This window comes from Solea senegalensis, unplaced genomic scaffold (assembly GCF_019176455.1).
Source record: "Solea senegalensis isolate Sse05_10M unplaced genomic scaffold, IFAPA_SoseM_1 scf7180000017718, whole genome shotgun sequence".
Taxonomy (NCBI): domain Eukaryota; kingdom Metazoa; phylum Chordata; class Actinopteri; order Pleuronectiformes; family Soleidae; genus Solea; species Solea senegalensis.
In genome coordinates this window covers 27,294-50,754 of record NW_025322505.1, presented here as the reverse complement: position 1 = coordinate 50,754, position 23,461 = coordinate 27,294, and the positions used below count along the sequence as shown (strand labels likewise).

At 39.1% G+C, this 23,461-nt stretch overlaps 1 protein-coding gene across 1 annotated transcript; it reads right to left on the bottom strand.

Annotated features, from left to right (window-relative positions):
- Window positions 1–977: 977 nt before the first annotated feature.
- Window positions 978–23,111, bottom strand: LOC122764860 (adhesion G-protein coupled receptor F1-like). The gene is made up of 23 exons (XM_044018822.1): window positions 23,010–23,111; window positions 21,887–21,938; window positions 21,625–21,768; window positions 21,134–21,292; window positions 18,631–18,780; window positions 18,364–18,537; window positions 16,788–16,961; window positions 14,544–14,717; window positions 10,682–10,855; window positions 10,389–10,424; window positions 10,223–10,314; window positions 10,026–10,087; window positions 9,214–9,335; window positions 8,908–9,120; window positions 8,109–8,297; window positions 6,468–6,611; window positions 6,205–6,383; window positions 5,205–5,381; window positions 3,729–5,102; window positions 3,577–3,618; window positions 3,420–3,464; window positions 2,839–2,899; window positions 978–2,697 (listed from the first exon to the last, which is right to left on the bottom strand). The coding sequence occupies exons 1-23, from the start codon at window positions 23,109–23,111 to the stop codon at window positions 2,639–2,641; spliced, it is 4,098 nt and encodes a 1,365-aa protein (XP_043874757.1). The 3' UTR covers window positions 978–2,638.
- Window positions 23,112–23,461: the final 350 nt, after the last annotated feature.

The following is a 23,461-nucleotide window of genomic DNA, read 5'->3' as shown; positions in this document are numbered from 1 at the left end:
AATTGTTCATTGTAATGCCTTTTTTTTTTTTTGCCATGTCGATGTCAAAACAATGATAAAAAAGTTTAAAACTGAGGTGATGCTAAATACTTACCCTGGCTTCACACACAGGACGGTCCTGTCTTTGCTGCGATGAATGAATCGAAATCTCCTGGCATTTCATATGCGGTGCCCAACTCGTCTGGAAACGACTGGTTGAGGCAGGACAGTGTGTAGTGGGTGTGTTTGTGTTTCTTGAAGGACAGCGTGGCGTTAATGATGTCCCGGTTCTTTTTTGTTTAAAGGCCATTTGCATCGATGGCATCTCTCAGCTTATGCACTGGGGCTTTTAGTTTTCCCTATTTATTTGTCTAAACAAATCAAATACACACACAGCAAGCAACGCTGCAGAGGCCTGACTTTCATACAGCCACTTTTGTTTAGTTATCTTTGAGAAGAATGCTGCATTTGTAACAAACAAAGGCCCAGTTTTATTTCCCCTTAACCTGGAAATAAGGGGTTTTGTTTATAATCTACCTATACCTATAAAATCTAGCTATTTTCATATGAATGAAGCCTGAGAGACATTCAAATTGCACATACTGTACATGCTGATACTAAAACATAAATACTTATAATAATAATAATTCAAAAGTAGGGCAACCAATGGCCAAGTGGAAGGGAATTGCTCTTGTAACCAATTCTAATCCCCAACAGGTCACGCTGGGGCTGGGGCCAGGTACAAAGCTCTTAACGATCAGGCCCCATCATACCTTAAAGTACCAGTTTTACCATATTATCCCAACAGATCACTTCAAATCCTCTCGAAATACAGGCTTCCAGTATTATGTACTCCCAATGCCAGTCTCAAGCCGGGATAAATGGGAAGGTTGTGTCATCAAATATGCTTATCATCCACTGTGGCAATTCAAAAGACAGAATAGAGCCAACAAATGTGTTGGACTAACATTTTTTAAAGCAAGAGCTGAAAGACAAGATTAGGTGGGTTTTTACAGGATTTAATTGTAATTAATAATATCCTTTCAATGTAACTCATGACAGGCATCATTTATAGAAGTGACACATTATATCTTACAACATTATTCTCAGAATCATGTTGTAACATTTAAATTATATAAAAATAAAAAATCAGGAAATTACATCAAGCAGACAGAAAGTAAAGTTTTTTTTTTAATCGCCAAACAATTTTCACAAGTGAAACAGTATTATAGTAGAATACGAATGTGAAAGTCATAGTGGTTCTTTACACATAAGTGCAGTGACTCTCAATACAGCGTGTGTGCTACTTAAACTGCGCTGCTTTGTTTTTCCAATCACAACCTTTATAAAAAAAAAATAAAAAAATACACTTGTATCATTTATTAATCACTTAAACTGTGTTCAGTTTATTTGTGACGATATCGCCATTAGCGATGACGTTCACAAGTATTTCAGGTTAAAATTGGCAACTAGTGTTAGGGTGTGAAAAGATAATCTCTCTCTAATTAGCGGAGAATACTTTGAGACAAGGCCGAGACCAAGTGTCACACCCCTGGCACTGTGTGTTTTTAGAAAAGACCACTGCTGCAAATGTTGGATGATTTAGTGCCTGCAAATGGGGCCAAGTCAAAATTGACGCTTCTGCTTCACATTCTCTGCAGTTGATACGCGTTCATACACAAAATACATTCTCTTTTGAGTGTGTAGTAGTTAGTTAGTGTGGGAAAGTCTTTTTTTGGCACGCACACTTTTTGACATCATGCATTTAAAATATCCTTTAAGATCATAACGTGAATTCTAAATCCTAAATCCTAACCTTTGTTTTCTCTGACTAATTTATGCTACTCCCTTTGCCAGCAACTCATCCGTGTAGGACAACCTTGCCCGATGTAACTGATTTGATTGGCAAACCGAAATGAGCCATTTTGCATCTGCTTTGTAGACATTTCATTGTTGTTATGCACTGAATACAATTACTCTCTCGAACATACACACAACCTAACCTAAACCCTGTTCTGACCTAGCAATTGCAGTTGTGTGGGGTGGTTTCTGATCAACACACATTCAAGCGTTTCCATTCAATGTGTCCTGTCAACTGTAGTTCTTCGCCAATGAAGTGTCTATTTCATTACTTTTTAAAGATCAATCATCAACAGTCATTTGGAGTATTGAACTGAAAATAGAACATTAAAAATGTGGATTTGAAGACCTCTAATGGCTAACTTACAACTGGGGCTGCCTTTGACCAACCACCCTCTGCACTTGCGTGAGAAAGAGTTACCTGAAGGCCAACTGATGGGGCTATCGGTCCAGGGCTTTAAAGTTAACCTCCCTTTTATGGGCTTGTCCATAACAGAACAAAATAGATATCCCTTAACAGATTTAACCACAGCTGTTGATATCTTTTCGCTCAAAGAATACAGTGGTTTATTTAAAAAGGACCAGCGAAGATCAAACTGGCCAATGACATTTTTTAATTGTACAATAAAACACAATACAATACATCCAAGAAACATAATGTAATACTAAATAAATATATATTTTTTTTCACATTGTGCTACAGTGCTCACAACAAAACAATTACATCATGACTGAGATAACATTCTGCTCTCTTGGTGTCACTGCAGTAAAGAAGATGTGTGCAACCTGGCTGATTTGGTCAAGTGTTGACGTAGGAGTTAGATACACCGGAGTCATGAGACGAGATATTGTAACCATCTGGGGGAAGAAAAGATGTCAACAAAGCAACATGATGAAAGGTAGTTGCTACCATAGTCTGTGTCTGTGCGTCCTCATATTTGTGATTTGAGAAAACTGCCAAACTACAATTATAAAATTGTATTTCATAAATGACTTTACCTCTTCTTCTCCAGTTTCGGAAAAAACCCTGTCCACTTGATGAATTTCCAGCACTGGTGCTCTAAAATACCAATGTAGGCAATGTCATGTTGGTGATAATGACAATAACATATATATACATGTATATTTTAAAGCAGAACCTTGCAAGTCGCTTTTTGCATTTTTCTCTACTGAGCTTCCCCTACAGTATCACCGGTCTGATGTTTTGTGTGTGACAGTGATTTCCTCTTCCTCTGATAACACTTTTTTCTCCCCTTCTTTTTCGCCGACTCAGCCGCGATGAACCTCTAAAATAACAGTGTCGCTGCCTCGATCATATACTCGATTAGTGGGCGTGAGTGCGAGAGCCAAGACTTTGTGAGACCGCTTGATTCTGAGGACTCTGGGCTCTGACAGCCCTGATCTTGCAAGGCTGGTTTTCCACTGACAAACAGAAGGGGAATTGCAGAAAGTGCCCAACCTCCCCACAACAAGCTATTGAACCATCACAAAGACGCCGAAGCTGTTAAATTGCATAGTTCTGCTTTAAAGTAGTTGGGCTACTGAAGAGGATGAATCACAATATAAGAAACTGTTCTTACCCTTGTCCCAATGGATGAGGTCATTTTTCCTATTTCTGACCACACCTAAAAAAGATAATACCCCAAAATTAGCACATAGCTATTAAACTAAAAAATGTTTTGTTAATTTTTAAGAAATTCAAATGCTATATGGATTTTGGAGTAGAGTCAAACATACCTTTTTGTCCAACAGCGTTCCAAACACCAGTATGAAGAAACCCTTACGAGACACAAAGTAGAATAGAGTAAAGGGATTAGAAACTATTTAGAATGCAGAGAATAACTGTTGAAATGAAATAGCGTTAGCTCTTAGTGCATTTGTATTTGTACCTGTAGTGAATTGAAGAATGCAAATGCAATATGGATTCCAATATTAAATGGGTCAATCATTGTTCCAACTCCCAGACCCCAAGTTAATCCAAAGAATGGTGTAAGGAAAGCCAACGTCCTTGCAATGACCGCTAGAGCGTTCTTCTCTGCTGGGTGTGCAGAATCCACCACTCCTCTTCTCCTCAACATTTTGTACAACACAATAATCAGGATGCACAGGTTTATCACCACAATCAGCAGTGCAGGGATCACAAATGCCAGCAGAGCTTTGGACTTGTGCCAGTTGAGCCAGCAGGCCTCATTTTCTCGGATGTACTCCTCCACAGGTGCAGTTACAGCTATGGTTATGACTGCAATGATGAGCGGTGCACCATAGCCTAGACAAAATCCAATGGCTAACAAGGCATTTTTGGACAAATCCCCACCAAAGACACTGATGGTGCGGTAGAGTAACAGCAGTGCTGATGCAAGCATCCAGAAAAACAGGGCTAGGTAGAAAAAATGGATGAAAAAGGTGGCTGCAGTGCAAGCCGGCGGGTTTTTCACCTCCGCATCTGAGATGGCTGCCCCAATAATGAACCAAATGTCTGCAATCAGGAGAGACACAGCGATGTTAACAATGGACACATGGCGCAGGAATGCGGTGTTGTTGCGACAGACTTTTCTCCATATGATGGCTTCAATGATGAGGCATATAACCAAGGAAAGCATGGATATGCCAACTCCAATGTAGGTTATATAATCCAAAATAGGGAGGTCGAGGCCAAAGGGGGACATGAGGATGGAGAATGAGGTGAGATGGTTACAATTACATGTGACCGTTTCGTTGACGAGGCTCACCTCGCAGCCCTCATCGTCCCATCCACCGAGACCACCGAAGAGGTCAAAGTTCCAGAAAACACACTGAGGAGTCTTTAGACTGTCATTAATAATATTAAATTCAATGGTAATATTAGTAATGTTGCCAGTGGATTGAACCAGCACAACTTTCCCGTTGATGACATTGGAGGTCGAGTTGTCCACGGCTCTTGCAGGGAGCACGTTTTCCATTGAGAAAAACGTTATGACAGTAATTGACTTATTCACTCCATCAGACTCAGGTATATCGATCCCCACGGAAGAATTAAAGTCATCAGTGAAAGAGTCTGTGAATGTCGTTTTCGTCAAGATAATGGACGTCGTCTCAATGTTGAAAGAACTTTTGTCGAGGTTACTTGTTATATTCTCAATAGACAGCAGCAATGAGGAGCTGGGACTTTCGTTGGTGAAGTTACTTGTTATTACTGAGCTGTTACTTGCAGATTTGTTGTTGAGAGTCTCCCAAGAATTCGTTGCTTCATCTCTGGTGAGGACACCTGCGGTTTTGAGCACATCCTGCATTGAAAGGAAAGTGGATATTATATCACGTGGGATACAGTGAAGATTGCACATGCATTTATTGTTTATGGTATGTGCTCAGGAGACTCGGTCACTCACCGTCATTAAGTCTTTATTTATTTCAATATTTGAAGATGTTACGGTGTTTGCAACATTGGTGAGAATTTCAACAATGGCATTAATGTTGGTAGGAGATACAACCACTTTAGCGCTCAGTGTGATAGTGACGTTGCTGAGTTCTAGCAAGAATTCAGGCAGTGAGTTGTTGGTTAAGAACTGCAGGATTAGAAAAAGAACAAAGAAAAAACATTAAAGGTTACACAGTACGTGTTAGACATTCATTCATTTACAGTAGCTTATGGTGGTGCTGCCTGCCTGAACTTATTTGAAGTCGAAGAAGGAGATGAGAGAAGAGCGAGCTGTGACGAGAACTTTGAATTGTGGTCGAGAACTTCAAAATGATTGAGAGCTTTGAGCTGTACATTAAGAAATTCTATCTGTGGAGGGCAGCATTACACCTCTCAGCATACAGAGCTGTGGAAATTATTATTATTTGACGTTACACCAATATAGCTTTTATCCTTTAACTATCCTCAGTAGCAAATAAGTAAGTGCAAGCTTGGACACATACCAGTGTATAGAAACAGGTCCAACCTTAGATATCGTATGGGTTAGGGTTAACCCATTATTTACTATGTTAATTAACCTTAAATAAATATTAAGCAGGACTGAGTATGGGAGAAACCCAGTATTAAAATGCTGGGATTACATACTTTAGCATTTTGGTTAAACTTTATGTGAAATTTGCAGTGTGTATTATGTTGAATAAGATATGTTAAAATGACTTATTGCATGATTTCTGTTTTGACATAGATAACATGAAAGGGGCGAATACAACACGGTCATTATCTGCCTCGTCTTGAGCAGTTCAACTCAAATGTAACGTGCGACTACCACTTACGTGTGAATTGTGTGAAGGCATTATCAGCAGACGTGTCATAGTAACAGTGGACACATGAATGCAAAGACAACATTCTATACATAGCAGGACAGAATGTCTTCCAACCCAAGCTCTGTTGATGACAGAGAACTACATCACCTGAGACTGGTCAAGCAGCTGTTTAATTGGTTTGAGGATGCAGTTTATTTCTACAATTGCCCAGCTTCCATTTGCCAGACACGCTGCTATCCTCTGTCCCACCTCGTCTGGTTCACAGGAAAATTCCACTGTGTCATCGAGATTTCCAACACCAAAACGTGGATCGTCACATAAGAAGCCTGGAGACAAGTGAGTTTTGACATCAGCGTATACTCTGACCTGGACTGTATGAAATGCTCTGTAGTGCCTGGATGAACACTTACTCCCTCTGACTAACTCCAGTGATATTTTTTCTTGAAATAAATTTGGTGAGGTCTCCTCTTGGCAAGTAAACACAACCGGTGTGGGTGAGCATTTTGTCGAATCAGCAACGTAGGTATGACTGATTGAATTGGCTGGTTCTAAAACTGAAAGACAAACACACAGTGTGAACATTCATTATTGACAAAATGTGTTCAGAGCTGGCCCAAGGCATAAGCCCCAGTAGTATGGAGAAAACAAAAAACAAAGAAATCTAGATATCTTCAGATATATTTAGCTATCTAAACAGTGTTGAGCTTAAGTTATTTGGTTAGTTAGTTAGTTATTTTTATTTTGTGTAGTTGAAGATTTGGTTTGCTTGTTTAATTCAAGTTCAGTATCACCATATTTGATTTTACTACCCTCTATGGTTAAAAGTGACACTGGTTTGTTGTAAATAACAAAAGTATAAATAATGCAATTTGAAGTGTTACAATAGTTAGGGGTGTCAAATGATCGCATTAATTGCGATTAATTAATTACAGTCATATTTTAGCACGTTATGTTTTTTAATCGTGATAATCTAATTTTTAATCTACTGTTCTGTATGCGAGAAAATCCGTTTTATGTGTTGGGCTTCTTGTGCTTGAGTTGTTGGGGGTGGAAAACAATAGTCAGTCACACCCTGAAGTGGGCATTGTCATTGTGTTTGGAGGGCAAGGTTGAGGAGCCGTGAAAATGGAGGAGCATGTGAGAGTTCTCGGTCCAATGAAGGAGAAATTTACATTTCAAAAATGACCCCATGGCACCATTAGTAAAGGTAAGGTGATAAGCCTTCTGTGTAAGAAGGAGTTTGCTTACCACCAAAGCAGCTCAAGTTTAGCCTGCCACGTCAATGCAAAGCACCCAGTCGTGAGTGCAGCCACAGCTAACGACATTAGCAATTTAGCGAGCCATAACAAAGCTCTTCACCAAACTAAACTGGAGGAGAAAGTCTGTGACCGACAGGCTACTTTATATGGACTTGATGTTTTATTTTATTTGTATTTTCTAATTATTTGGAGTTTGACAAAAGAACACAGTGGAATGTAAATGGCTGCATCTGTTCACGTTTGTTAAAAACAATAAATGACTTTATGACCACAATAATGTAATAATTAATTTAAATGAAAATACCTCAAGTTTTTGAGGTAATTTTTAGGTGAGATTAAAAAATAGATTAATTAGATCAATTAATTACAGATCATAATTACTTCATCCCTAATGTATTTAATCTCTTGACAGCACTAACAATAGTATCAGTAATACTCATGCACTGGTTACGAGGTGGCACTCAAATCAAATGTATGTGTTTATATGTTTATAAACCATTGTCTCCTTAAAACTACATTCTACACAACTGAACTGCATTTGCGCCATCAAAATGATCTTACTAACTTGCATGTTGACAGATGTGCAAATCAACCAAACTGCTTATTGCACAAAATCAGGGTGATTATAACATTTCCTGGTTATGAATAAAAAAAAGCACCTTGCTCTCACCCTGTGGTCTTCTCTCTCTTGAGAATTATATGACTTTACTGGCTGTAGGTTGAATAACAAGCATAATCTAGGAGAGAATGCATTTCCTTAAAAAAATGTAATTGAGAATGTTCCAGTCTTACCTACAGGGAGAAGCTTAACCTTGTAGGGGCTGTTGACAGTGCATGCCAGTACCACACTATTCCCATCCTCACACTTCACCTTTTGTTTCATTGGATCTACTTGAACCAAGGGCGTCTCCTTGACAGAGAGCACGCCGTTGGATGTCTGTCTGAAAACGTTTCCTTCTTTCAGGAGACATGTATATTTTCCTGAAATTAAAAGTGATCATTAGTAAACGTCCAGTTGAAGTTTCCAAAAGGGATACTGCAAAACAACAATTGTGTCTTGTTAACCCCACACAAGATTAAATAACCTTCACTGATTTTAAAAACATTTTTGAGACATTCAACTTTTTTTTAACTAGCGGGCTAAATTCATTACACAGGTAGCGAGTACAATTATATTCTCCAGTAAAAATTGAGAATTAAATGTTGTTTGAATGTTGCTGCTGTACGGGGCACAGAATCTTTAGCCATAGACTCAGCACATGTAGCTAGCATAGCATAGCCTAGCATAGCATTAGCACTGCAATGCCACCAGGATTGGCAGAATGTATCTCTGTTTGCAGACCTCTAAGTATAAGTTGATGTTTGATATTTACTTGATACTTGAATAGTAATCTACTTTAATGACTACATTTCAGTGTGAACAAGACCCTATATATGTATTTGGCATTGGTGAGTCAGGCTAAACAACAAATGGTGGTTATTGGACTCACATTTGTAGATCAGAACTTCCAGAAAGGCAAATCGCACATGTATATCATTCAAAAATATAACTGAAAAATGAATCTACTGCCTGTACAACTGTATCTCTTACCCTGATCAGTGATGAAAAACCTCTCAATCGTTAAAGTTGAACTATTCTTGTTTTTTGCAATTTTGTGTACACTGTCTGCCAGTATCATCTTGTCACCAATTTTCCACTCTATGGTCCAGCGGTCAGTGAATCCAACAACCAATGGTATGGGGCCACAGGTCAAAATCACTTTTTCTCCCAAAAAGGGTGATTGAAATGGAATGAATGTTGAACCTTTAAAAAAACAGATATGTATAGACAGTTATTACACAATCATATTCTGTAGAACTAGATTTAGATGGTAGAATGGTGTCCTGACTGCCTTACTCTGATAAATCATGGAATACGTATTTGCCAGGTCTGTAAATATCCCACTTTCTAGTGCTTGAAGTTCACCCTTTCCAAAGGAACTTGCTCTTACAGTATATTCAACGATGGTGCTTCCTTCCCTGTAAAACAGAGTTGAATCAAAATTAAAATCCAATACAGAAATACTGTATGTTGAGTATATTGTGACATTTTAGTGAAAAAGTATACAAATGTAACACTCAGTGGCAGATGTACAGAGTGTTTAGGATTGTTGCATGAACATTCCACTTATGGTGCACTCCATTTACATCCTACCTGGTTTTCTCTAACCCCTGCTGGTAATGAGGTGACACTGAAACTTAAAAGATAGAGCTTTAAATGTGACCTATGTGAAAAATGAATGGTATTAATATGCTTTTAAAGGTGCTGTAACATTTTCGTTACAACTAGGTTATCAGGGCATGGGGTGGAGATAAAGTTTCATCTATCCATCTTCTATTGCTTTATCCTGCACATGAGGGTCGCGGGGGACGTTGGTGCCAATCTCCACTGACATAGGTCAAAAGGCAGTTAAAGCCAGGTTGCCAGTCCATCACAGGGTAACTATCCAATTTACCTAATCCCCCAATTTTTTTTTTTTTGGACTGTGGAAGGACACCAGAGAACCTGGAGAACCACCCCCCCAATACACAGACATGGGGAAAAAAACATACAAATTCCATGCAGAAAGGCCCTTGTTCCGACTGGGCCACGAATATAAACATTTCAAAAGCTGCAATTATGAGGTAAAACATCTGCATTATGTTGCTTTAAAATAACACTTGACTCACGTGAAACTTGTAATGGTGGCTGATTTGAAGGTTTCAATGGTCTCCTTACACTTGGCTTGAATCTGCGTGAGGAAGTCTCATTGTCAACATTTATATTTGCAAAGGTGAAGTAAAGATATTTTAATTTAATAAGGCAAATTCAGCGTGTCAATATAGAGATAAAACTAGATGACACAGAGTGGAAAAACATTACTTACAATTTCATTAACATTTTGATGAACATCATTGTCTGGGTTGTTGTATTCCTTGCTATACTTGATGTTCATGATGAGTCGAAACTTCTCTACAACTGAAACACTTCATATTACAAAAAAAGCAGGTGCATGAGAAAAACATTTATTCTGAAAACCTGATGTGTTATACCAGTCGTTGTCGTTGGTGGTGGTGGGGGTGTCGTCCCTATCGATGGTGTGGTGGTGGTGGTTGGTGTTGGTGTTGGTGTTGGTGTTGGTGTTGTTGTCGTCGTCGTCATTGGTGTTGTTGTTGTTGTTGGTGGTGGTGGAGGTGTTGAGATTGGACATGACCCAATACCTGCAGAGCAAAATTAGAGATTAAATCACTTAATCTCACGAAACATCATTTGATTGATTTGATTTGATTTTTAAAAGACGAACAAAACAAAATTGACATGTTAAGGTCAACACAGCAGCGCTTACTTGTGATTGGTTCACACAGCTCTCCTCCGGGAGGAAGCGCATTGACGCATCCACAGGAGTCGTTCGTGAAGGTGGTGTTACTGCACACGGTGTGCTTGATACACGTGTCACATGACCAAGCGAACTGCTCCTCACACTGACACTGCAGACGTCCATTTAAGCCTGGATAGCACACTATTAAAGACATTAAACACACACGTCAGGTCACAGAAGGCACATCATTCACTGTGTGATAAAAACAGCTTTAAATCAAGCCAAAGTTCTCACCTGTGGTTAAATTCAAGTCAATGATTTGTGTGAAATCATTGATGATGAAAGGGCCCAGAAAACTATTCAGATAGGTCCTGATAAAAGAGACGCCGTATCCTTCAAGGACGGAGACTGGGATTCTCACGTCAACGACCAAATCAGTGACCACTGTGTTTGTGGTGAAGAGCAGGAGGAAAAAAAACGTCATACACAACAACAATTATGCACACCACTCCTGCTCTTAGAGCAGTCACCAAGACATGAATCATGTTCATCAAAGTTTGCTGCCTTTTCTCTCGTACCTGAGGTACCGTGTATGAACCTCAAATAATTCAAATGGCAACGATGTAGTTAATGATCAGAAACAAACGTCAGTCACTTGTCATGTAGCATACCGTTTGGTGCTGGAGGTGCTGGTGTTGTCACTATAAACAGGAGAAAAATGGCACATCACCATCACACTCACAACACTGCTGCTGTTAGTGCAGTCACCAAGATATGAATCAAGACACCGCAGTGCAGGCTCATCACAGTTTAGTCCTTTAACCTTTCCTTTTGCGCGAGTCTAAAGCTCATAGTCTTTGGTGCGTGTAACGTGTATGAACCTCATGTATAATAACAAACTGCAATAGACCTAGACTGCTGGGGCAATTCCTGTGGTGCACTCAGAGGTTATGAATATGACTTTATTATATGTCATTAACCTTGTTCTTTCTCTCCCTAGTTTTGCTGTCCTCTCTCGCTCTCTCTCACTCTCTCCCTCTCTCTCTGTGTCCTCATCTTGCAGTTGCAGGATCCAGATCCACTTTCAAGGCTTTTATTGTTATTATTATTCATATCATTATTATGCTATAATTAAAAGTTGATATCAGTATGAACTTTATCAACAGTCTCTGCTGCTGCTTGTATAAATGACATTGTAGTTATAAACATGTCATCACTGACTCAGAACGGTCCTGTCTAAACTTATAACTTGATACAATTGTTGTGTATCTGCTCCTGGTCTCTTTCTTCTGCCTCTACCTAACCTCCCTCCTGTCCTTTCACCCCAACCAGTCGAGGCAGCTGCCGCACATCTTTGAGTCTGGTTCTGTCAGAGATTTCTTCTTCTTCTGTTAAAAGGGATGGGGTTTTTTTTCTCACCACTGATGCCTAGTGTTTGCTCATTGTGTGAATTGTTGGGTGTCTCTGCTCTCCATGATGTTGTCAGTGCTATACAAATAAAGTGAACTGAATTGAATTGACACACACATCCATCACATCTCATGTAGCCTACCATTTGGTGTCGGAGGTGCTGGTGTTGTCACTGTACAAAAGAAAAGAAGGGTAAATATGTTAATACAAAAATTAAATGCTGATATATACACACACACACACACATAGGTGTTAAATAGGGCCAGTGTTCACCCATACAAGCGTCTTTAGAATAACTAGTTTACAGTTATTATGTCACCAAGTGTGTGCAATGTCCAACTGAGCTACTGTAATGGCTTCATTCAGACTCAGTATTAACATCCACCATGTGTTTCCATCTCATGACCACTTTGTGATCAAATGTCACTTCACTGGTACTATATGCAAAACGCCCCACACATCCATCATTTCTGTTTTTACAGGTCTGTTGTCAGTGCATTTACACGTGTTTCTCTGAGTGATTCGTTGAATGCAGCTCTACCATGAAATATGACTTGTACCAATTTGAAAAAAACTGTATTTCGTGTGACAATCACAGTTGACACAGAAACATTGACATATGGACCCTGAGAAGGGTTACAACCTCCACCTAAAAAAAACCTCTGCATCCCAATTCTGGATCATTTTCCAATGAGGTTGGAGTGATTGGATCAATAAAAGCGTTTGAGCCATATTTGTGCGCTTTCACACCAGAACAGACCGTAACTGTGTTTACTTTATATTCAAAAAGATGTTAGTACCTGGGTTAATAGTATGATTCGACATCCGTTTAAGTAGTTGCTCCATTTTGTTTTTGAAGTCAATTTCTGACTCAGCTTTTGCTTTTATTTGTTGTCACTAAGCTGCCTTTCCTGTGTCAGATAAATATAAGTTTAATGGCTTATTTGTAGCTTTTCAGGCAAAATGAATAAATGACAGAATGAAGAGACCATGGAAATATGCTCAAGCTTTGCTTCAAAATATTATGTGAAACTTCAACTGAGCAACAGTGCCCCCTGCTGTGGATCTTAAATGACCAGTGAGTCTGTGATGAACAGGAGAAAAACCATCACACACACACGACTGTCACCATTGTGCACATTAACAACAATACACACAACACTGCTGCTGTTAGATAACGTTAACGGAGCAGAGCATTCAGACTGTTTTCTCCATTACTATATATACAGAGGCTATAAAACATATATACAGAGAGTATATGAATGTGCAATATAGAGTGGCTTATATCCTTTTTTTTTTTCAGCACAACCTTGAGGCAATCGGATGAAATTATTATTTTTTTCAATTTTCACCAACTATATAAACACACCTGAGCAAAAAGTATATATTTTTATTTTGAATCGGACCGTATTTGGAAAATTTGGAAATGCGCCACAGTTCAAAGTTCACTTTGCGCCTTTTTATGAACAAAAATGAAAGGGAAACGCTCAATTTTGTGACTTCTGTGACTTTGACTCAACCACCCATAGGATGGAAAAAGTGTATTTTGTAAAGCCTGAAGATGTGAACCGTGCCGCGTGAACACCTGAGGGTTAAATAGAATAGAGAGTGCACACATAACAGCTTTTTGTAGTGTTACTAATTTACAGTTATATCATCACGGGTGTACAATGTCCACCTGAAGTGATGGCAACATTCAGCACTGAGTAGGTGGCATTAACATGAGTCCTGACGCATTTCTTGTGACCAAATATCACTCCTGTTTTTAAGCGGTCTGCCTGTGCAGATGTGTCTGTTGTCGGTGTAGCTACGTGTATGTGTGTGGGTGTGTTTCTGTGCGAGCAACAGCTAAAGAGGAAGAAACTAGTGTGACACAATCGAGACCTTACTATGAAAGAGTCACAGTTTAGTGAGACATTTAAGACATTCAAGGAGCTTTGACAGAGCGGGGAAGGATCCAGAGGGGTTATCAAACGAGGATAAGGATACTAAAACATTTACAGGATGACATTCATATACAAAAGGGAGAATAAAAAGTTTGTCATACCATTAATTGGGGGTGGACATGGAGCAATACCTGCAGAGCAACGTTGGAGAGTGAATTATTCATGTTATATTTCCTGATTAACTTTCTTTTTCAGTTAAAGTTGCAGTGTACATTACAGATAAGTAAGTTCTTAATGTAGTGTAAGCAGCAATAGTTTTAATAGCTTTCTGTTTAATTGAGTGAATATATTGTATTAGTTGAGCTCATTGTCAAAGGCAGTAAATCATGATTGACATCTGTCAATATAGAATTCTGCCTTCATGATAATGAGATGAATTATGCATACATCAGAGTTCTTTGGTGCAATACTTTCCATTTTGACAGAATAAACTGACAATGGTTTCAGGGTATTCACAGCAGAATGTAAAGTTTACATCGATTTTGAATAAGAAGAGAATTTACAAGTTTAAACGGAATTTAAGCGGCGCTTACTTGTGATTGGTTCACACAGCTCTCCTCCGGGAGGAAGCGCATTGATGCATCCACAGGAGTCGTTCGTGAAGGTGGTGTTACTGCACACGGTGTGCTTGATACACGTGTCACATGACCAAGCGAACTGCTCCTCACACCGACACTGCAGACCTCCATTTAAGCCTGGATAGCACACTATTAAAGACATGAAACACACACGTCAGGTCACAGAAGGCACATCATTCACTGTGTGATAAAAACAGCTTTAAATCAAGCCAGAGTTTTCACCTGTGGTTAAATTCAAGTCAATGATTTGTGTGAAATTATTGATGATGAATGGGCCCGGAAAACTATTCAGATAGGTCCTGATAAAAGAGACGTCGTATCCTTCAAGGACGGAGAGTGGGATTCTCACGTCAACGACCAAATCAGTGACCACTGTGTTTGTGGTGGAGAACAGGAGAAACTTCGAATTATTCAAATTACTGTGACACTCAAACCATCAATGATCAGAAACACACACACGTCCATCACATCTCATGTAACATACCGTTTGGCGACGGAGGTGCTGGTGTTGTCACTGTAAACAAAATGGAAAAAAAAAGAAGGTAAACACATGAAAACAAACCAGCAGCACACAAAATGTGTTCCAACATGCAGGGTAAACAGACCCAGAGTTCACCCATACCAGCTTTTTTAGGGTTGCTAGTTTTCTGTTATCATATGTAGAAAATGATCAATAATTTGACATCTCCTCCACTCCAAGAATTTCTAAATAGTCCAACAAAGCAGCACAAGGACGGAACACCATTCCAGCACACATCAGCGATTTAGATTCATACCTTTCAATTTCACCTGAAAATAATGTCTCCTACACATATCAACAAATTTAGGCATTGTTATTATTTTCAACGACTTCTCCTGCTGTTATCCTGCTTTTCTCAGTTTGTCCTTATGTCTTGCGCCTGTCTTTTGTCCTCACATGTTGTCTTAGTGTTGTTTTGTCTGACTATGGCAGTTGTGTGTTGTTCAGTCCTTGTTTGAATAGTACTTTTAACATTGTATTTCACATTTAGGTCGACTATAGGAACATCTGTCTATGGGCTGCAGATGAAAAACAGCTACAGAAAAGTGAATTCAGATTCCGTGTCCCTGTTCACTGAATCAATCAAATAAATCACATCTCATGGAACATACCATTTGGAGATGGAGGTGATGGTGTTGTCACTGTAAAAAAACATGAATACAAATCAGCAGCACAATATGATGAAATGTTTTCCTGTAGTGCAAACATCCAGGTTAATAGGATCTATCAGTGTCAAATTCAGGTCCGCTTTATTTTTTTAATTAGGCAAAAATTGAAGCTAAAATAATCATACGTAATTGTTTTGTAAGTGTACAATCACCTGATCAAATAAATTATTGTTTTTTTTCCCATCTAACCAAGAATGAGCCTTTTATATTTATTCCAGGAAAATGGAGAGCGTGAGGTAAGGGACATGCAGCTTCAACAATGAGCGGTATAGGTTTATTAATCATTATTTATCGTCAAACTCATCAGCCTGCGTCAGCATAATGACATTTATTATAGTAGTTTTGTTCCACTGTGAGTTTGCAACATTCATTTTAGAATATTACTATTTTGTTGCCATTTATACTTAAAAAAAACAAAACATTTGGTGCTGTGTTACATTAACAAACACAGAAATAAAAAAAAGATAATAATATCCATATAATAGTATATAGTTTCTAACTCAGCTTTTCATTATATTAGTATTTATTAAGCTCTTGTTAACCTTTGTCAGGTTAAAATGAGTTACTTCTCATTTTAGCTTTGAGTGAATGAGTGTACAAAATCAACATGGAATTATGCTGAAGTGTTGCTCATATCAATATTTTCTTTTGTCATGTTTGTCGAGGTCCAGCGCCACCTGCAGGCAAAATCTGTCTCTCTCTGACTGCATAATCCCACCCACTGAACCTTCAGTTTTTTAAACGTCTCTCTTATGTATAAATACAGCTTCTTTATTTTTAAATATTATATCAGGACCATTTTAATTTAAGAGCAAAGGAGATTTCTTTTTGCCTTGTCCAGAAAATATTAACTGAAATGATGCAAAATAACATGATTTGGTGAAAATAAAACGAAATAATGTCGTACCATTAGTTGAGGGTGAACACGGAGCCACACCTGCAGAGCAAGATTAGAGATTAAATCATTTTCACCACATTTTCCTGGTTCACGTCACGTCAAGCGGCGCTTACTTGTGATTGGCTCACACAGCTCTCCCCCGGGAGGAAGCGCATTGATGCAACTACAGGAGTCGTTCGTGAAGGTGGTGTTACTGCACACGGTGTGGTCGATACACGTGTCACATGACCAAGCGAACTGCTCCTCACACTGACACTGCAGACCTCCATTTAAGCCTGGATAGCACACTATTAAAGACATGAAACACACACGTCAGGTCACAGAAGGCACATCATTCACTGTGTGATAAAAACAGCTTTAAATCAAGCCAGAGTTCTCACCTGTGGTTAAATTCAAGTCAATGATTTGTGTGAAATCATTGATGATGAAAGGGCCCGGGTAACTATTCAGATAGGTCCTGATAAAAGAGACGCTGTACCCTTCAAGGACGGAGACTGGGATTCTCACGTCAACGACCAAATCAATGACCACTGTGTTTGTGGTGGAGAGCAGTAGAAATGAGTTGTTGTACGTGAGGCGTATGAACTTCAAACTATTCAAATAACTGTGACACTGAAACCATTCATGATCAGAAACACACACACGTCCATCACATCTCATGTAACATACCGTTTGGCGACGGAGGTGCTGGTGTTGTCACTGTAAAACAATCAAAGAAACGACATCAATGCGAATCAGCAGCACAATATGATGGAATGTTTTCCTTTATTGCAAACATCCAGGTTAATAGGATCTATCAGTGTTAAATGTAGGTACATTTTATTTTTTAATTTAAACATAATCTCCTGTTGGTCTATCGTGCGTGAACCTTGGGGTAAACATAACTATTTACAAGCTGTTTGAATGTGAAACCACACAAGTGTTTATATTCTACTGTGCCAATGATCAGAAACACACACGTCCTTCACATTTCATGTAGCATACCATTTGGTGCTGGTGTTGTCACTGTAAACATAAAAAGAAGAAGAAAAAAAGTCAGCAAAAATCAGCAGCACAATGTGATAAAATGATTCCCTGTACTGTAAACAACAACAGCGCCCTCTGCAGGCAGAATTGGTATATTGATCTGTTTCTCACTGAGGGTTTGTTTTGAACAGAGGTTTATAAATGTAGGAGCAGCTTTAATGTGTCACATAGTTTCTGATTTTTCATTATATTTGTGTCTGTTAGGTTTTTGTTGCCTTTGTCAGGTTAAAATGAGTTACTTCTTATTTTAGCTTTAAGTGAATTAATGTACGAAAGCAACATGGAATTATGCTGAAGTGTTGCTCAAATCAACATTTTCTTTTGTCATGTTTGCCGAGCTCCAGCGCCCCCTGCAGGAAAAAAATCTCTTTTTGAAATGTCACTCTTATATGTGTGAATGTGGCTTCTTTATCATTATTGTTATTTTTGAAAAATATTATATCATATCCATTTTAATTTAAGAGCCAAAGAGATTTATTTTTGCCTTGTCCAGAAAATATTAACTGAAATGATGCAAAATAACATGATTTGGTGAAAATAAAATGAAATAATGTCGTACCATTAGTTGAGGGTGAACACGGAGCCACACCTGCAGAGCAAGATTAGAGATTAAATCATTTTCGCCACATTTTCCTGGTTCACGTCACGTCAAGTGGCGCTTACTTGTGATTGGTTCACACAGCTCTCCTCCGGGAGGGAGCGCATTGATGCATCCACAGGAGTCATTCGTGAAGGTGGTGTTACTGCACACGGTGTGGTCGATACACGTGTCACATGACCAAGCGAACTGCTCCTCACACCGACACTGCAGACCTCCATTTAAGCCTGGATAGCACACTATTAAAGACATGAAACACACACGTCAGGTCACAGAAGGCACATCATTCACTGTGTGATAAAAACAGCTTTAAATCAAGCCAGAGTTCTCACCTGTGGTTAAATTCAAGTCAATGATTTGTGTGAAATCATTGATGATGAAAGGGCCCGGGTAACTATTCAGATAGGTCCTGATAAAAGAGACGCCGTATCCTTCAAGGACGGAGACTGGGATTCTCACGTCAACGACCAAATCAGTGACCACTGTGTTTGTGATGGAGAACAGGAGAAACTTCGAATTATTCAAATTACTGTGACACTCAAACCATCAATGATCAGAAACACACACACGTCCATCACATCTCATGTAACATACCGTTTAGAGATGGAGGTGATGGTGTTGTCACTGTAAAAAACAAACGACAACATGAATAATAATATGATGAAACGTTGTCCTGTGTTGCAAACATCCTCCATGCAGGTTAACTGAAGCTGGAGTGCTCCTTATCACTGTTAAAGGTTCAGTGACTAAGATTTAGGTTGATATATGTATTTTTTTTAAATTTAGCAAAATCCCATACTAAAATAATGGGGTGATTTTTGTTGATATATAAGTGTAAAATCAATTGATGGTGTATGAATTATTGTTTTACATTAACCCAGCCTGAGCCAGCAGCATTTTGGACCACCATGTGTGAATACATTAATAAATAAATAAATAAATGAATGAATAAATAAATAACATCTCATGTAGCATACCATTTGGGGATGTAGGTGATGGTGTTGTGACTGTAAAAAACATACATGAGAACAAATCAGAGAGCACCTTATCAGTGGCAAAGCTCCAGAGATTAATAATTAAACTAAAAAGGTTTTTATTTGGCAAAAAATGAAGCTAATATAATTATACGGTATGTAATGAATTACTAAATAAATAAATAAAGCTCCTAATTCCTGTGTTCTTATTTCTAGACACACCCTAATGTGTCAAACCATTTCAATGCCGGAGGTGATCGAGTTGCTTCTGTCACAATAAGAAAAAGTTTCTATCGTGATTTAATGCTTTCTTATTTTAAATTTTAAATGCCTGATGTGCCAATGACATATATTTCATAAACTAATACAGTATTATTGAAAATATACATGCAAAACTACGTTCAGTCTCACACTAAGAGATGGCTCTGGTGACATGAGAAAACAAAAAAAAACATAATTATCCCGTGAAAACCAAGCTTTCTACTATTAAAAACTTTCTCAAATGTGCAGAAAGAAAACAATTCTAATTGAGAATATTTTACGACACAACTATTTTTTTATTTTTTTTATTTGTGAATTCATGAATAGCACCAATGCATACCCGGAGGCTGCTTTTAGGACATGAGCCACAACAGGAGTAATCTTTACAGTAAAAGGTGTGGCACCCATTTGACAAGGAAGCCAACTGGAAACCTGTTGTCTGCACGCGACATGTTGTTTCACTGGAACCACTGAAGGCTACTGAAGGCATGCCAAAGAACAAGAGGCGCTATGGATTTGTCTTACAGGACAAAGTTGCCGTTTCACTTTTCTGCAAACGATGGGAAAGGTGACATTTGTACACTCAAACGAAAACGATGACATATGGTGTGTAAAATATCATATAATATAGACTGCACCAAGCAGCAGACCACAGTTCAAGACCAATCAGTCTTGCTTTCAACTCTGTGGCTCTGTCCCTCATTCCCTCGGTTAAAACAGGCCTCAGGTCCCAAAGCACCACGGAGAGCAGAATGTGGCACAACCCCAACATTTTTTCTCTAACTTGAAATTGGAGTCTGCCGCCAAATCTGATGATGGTGGGTCAGGAAGCAAATGTTGCTCGGCTAAAACCCGCTTGTAAACCTGCAGTCATGTTCAGACTGGGAAAAAAAAAATTGCGCAAGAAACTGAGTCTGTTAAAAAGGAGAGAAGAATCACACAGACTTTGAGGAAATCTCTGGAGCCCTGGAGGTGACATAGACAGATTTTTTTTTAAAGCGTGCGCACAAGATAATAATTGATTGGCGGTGTAAAAGGCAACATATGATCCCAGCCACAGGACTGACACCAGCGGCATCCAAATTATGGAAGTGGACAATTCAACCAGCACCTGAATACAGAATAAGTCCTTACACTATGCAGAAAAAATGGACTCTTACATTGTTACATATTGAATGCACTGATGCATAAATTTTTAAAGGTGCACATTTTCTTGGTATTGTTGATCAATAATCCAATAATAGCCCTCAGTGTAATGTAAATTAAGCAATCTCAGAGAAAGAATGAGAGCTGTGAGACCTGAATGAGAGGGGGGCGCTCCTATTGGCTGATCCAATACATCTACTCTGCATACAGGAGGTTTTGGAGATAGATTGCACTATAAAGAAACTTCAAAAATAATTCTAAAAGAGACTTGGACAAAAAAAAAAAGATCAGATGTTACACACTAGTGGTTCCAAAGGTAGCTAAAGTGTGTACCTGTCACATCATGAAGTGGAGTAAAATAAATAAATATCCTTACTGTGCATTAATAGAAACAGGCCTAATATGACAGTTGGCTGGCAGTATTTATGTTTTACTGCAAACCAATCAGGCATACCTGGCTGACAGTGCTGGCCGTCTTCTGGAAGAGCGTTGATGCAGTTGCAAGTGTCGCCAACAATTTCATCACAGGCTCCGTAGGTGATGCAGTTGTTATACGACCAAGCCAGGCTGTCCTCACATCTGCACTCATATTCGGTCATATTTGAAGAACACACTGTGTCAAGAGAAAGCAACATGAAGATTTAATTCTGTGGGTGCTGTCAGCCAGTCCAGCCAGCATGTCCATGTGGGCCCCAAAAGGGTTATATTGGGGCTGATAGTATGGGTCCTGAGCAGGTTTGTCTCCATGGTGACCCCACCCGTGTTTGTACCCTTTCCAATATACATGGGTACGACGTGGTTATTAAATGGGTATGGACTTGAAGTGGACAATTAATGCAGGTCCCATATTATGGTGTTCCCCACATGGGAAGCCAATGTGGGCAAACATGGGTTTTTGGGAGGTAACGTATTTAACCTCATGGCAAACGAGTTGGGCTGATTTACCTGAAGTGGCTTCAGCACTGGAAATTAAAACACTGCCATCGAGGACTGAAAAGACAGGATCACTAGACAACAGTAATCTGATCTGGTCCAGGTCAGAGGCGTCCACCACAGCTTGGACTATGACCTCTCTGGTGTTTATGGTGGCTGGGAAGACAGACAGACACAAGAATAGTCAGCATTATAAATATACTGGCATACTGTCAGTCGGCTGCTCGCTAACACAGTCCATACATTCTGTTGATTTCACTATGATGTGACTCACACACTCTCTTTTCTCTGGCATGACTGTGTGATGCTTTTATCCCCAGCAGTTCCTGGGGAAAAAAAATCAACAAGGTTAATTGTACATTTGTATGGAATTAGATTTGAGTCAATTTTTTCAAACAACACTTTTCATGAAGCAAACAGCACTTTTTGAGAAGAAGCAAATAAAATATTGATTTGATCATTTTGTTCTTTGCACTCCCTGATTGGTTCTTTGTGCCATGGTTTTTGTTTAGCGATTCTGACTGTGGGCGGGACTTAGGAAGCTACCTGCTGATTGGCTACTGAGTTTTGAGCGCTCAATTGACCAGAAGTAGTCACGGTCTTAGAGTCGCTGTCCGCCTGGATCTCATACCCCAAAGAACAAGTGAGGAAGCACAAAGAACAAGTGAGGGAGCACAAAGAACAAGTGAGGAGGGATCACAAAGAACAAGTAGGAAGCACAAAGAACAAGTGAGGGGTAAAATAACAAGTGAGGAGCGCAAAAGAACAAGTGAGGAGCACAAAGAACAAGTGAGGAGCAAGTGAGGGAGCAAAGAACAAGTGAGGGAGTGCAAAGAACAAGTTAGGAGTGCAAAGAACAAGTTAGGGAGAAAGAACAAGTGAGGGAGGAAAGAACAAGTGAGGAAGCAAAGACCAAGTGAGGGAGTGCAAAGAACAAGTTAGGAGGCAAAAGAACAAGTGAGGGAGCGCAAAGAACAAGTGAGGAAGCGCACAAGTGAAGCAAGTGAGGGAGCACAAAGAACAAGTGAGGAGCACAAAGAACAAGTGAGGAAGCACAAAGAACAAGTGAGGGAGCAAAGAACAAGTGAGGAGCACAAAGAACAAGTGAGGAGCACAAAAACAAATAAGGGAGTGCAAAGAACAAGTGAGGGAGCACAAAGAACAAGTGAGGGGCACAAAGAACAAATCAAGTGTATTTCCATACAAAAAAAAAATTGTTTGCTTCGTGAAGTGTTGTTTTAAAATACTCAAATCTAATCACTATTCCATAAGTGTGTTTGTGTGTGTATATATACACATGTTGAAATACTAGTACCCGTAATTCATTTTTATTGGTTAATGGAGCCACGTATCACATGGTACAAATCTTATCGGCAATAATGGATTATTATTCATACCTTGAAGAATGTATTCAGAGGCTCTCTGTATCCTTGGTGCTCCAGACTGTAGAATATGGCCAGAAGAATAATCATGTATCCTATTGCTTTTGGTAAAGCCATCCTGCCTGGAGAAATCAGTAACCCCAGTCATTTCACCTCATTGAATCAATCACAATTAATCTATACATATATATTAAACCTTCAAATCAACTGTGTAAGGTTGTTTTGTATTGTTTTATTTTTACATCATGCTGATTGGGGGGTTGATGCCTTTTCTCTCTCAACACAATGCCCAGATTTTTAATATTTGGCATCTGCCAAAACCAGGTTTTAGTTCTAATAATACCATATCATCTTCTTTTTTTCTCAGCCAAGGACTTCTTACATTCAAAATAATGTGGGGGTAATGTGGCCACCCGTTATTTCTTGGAATAATTACCAATCTGTCTTGGGTTTCACCACAATAACAC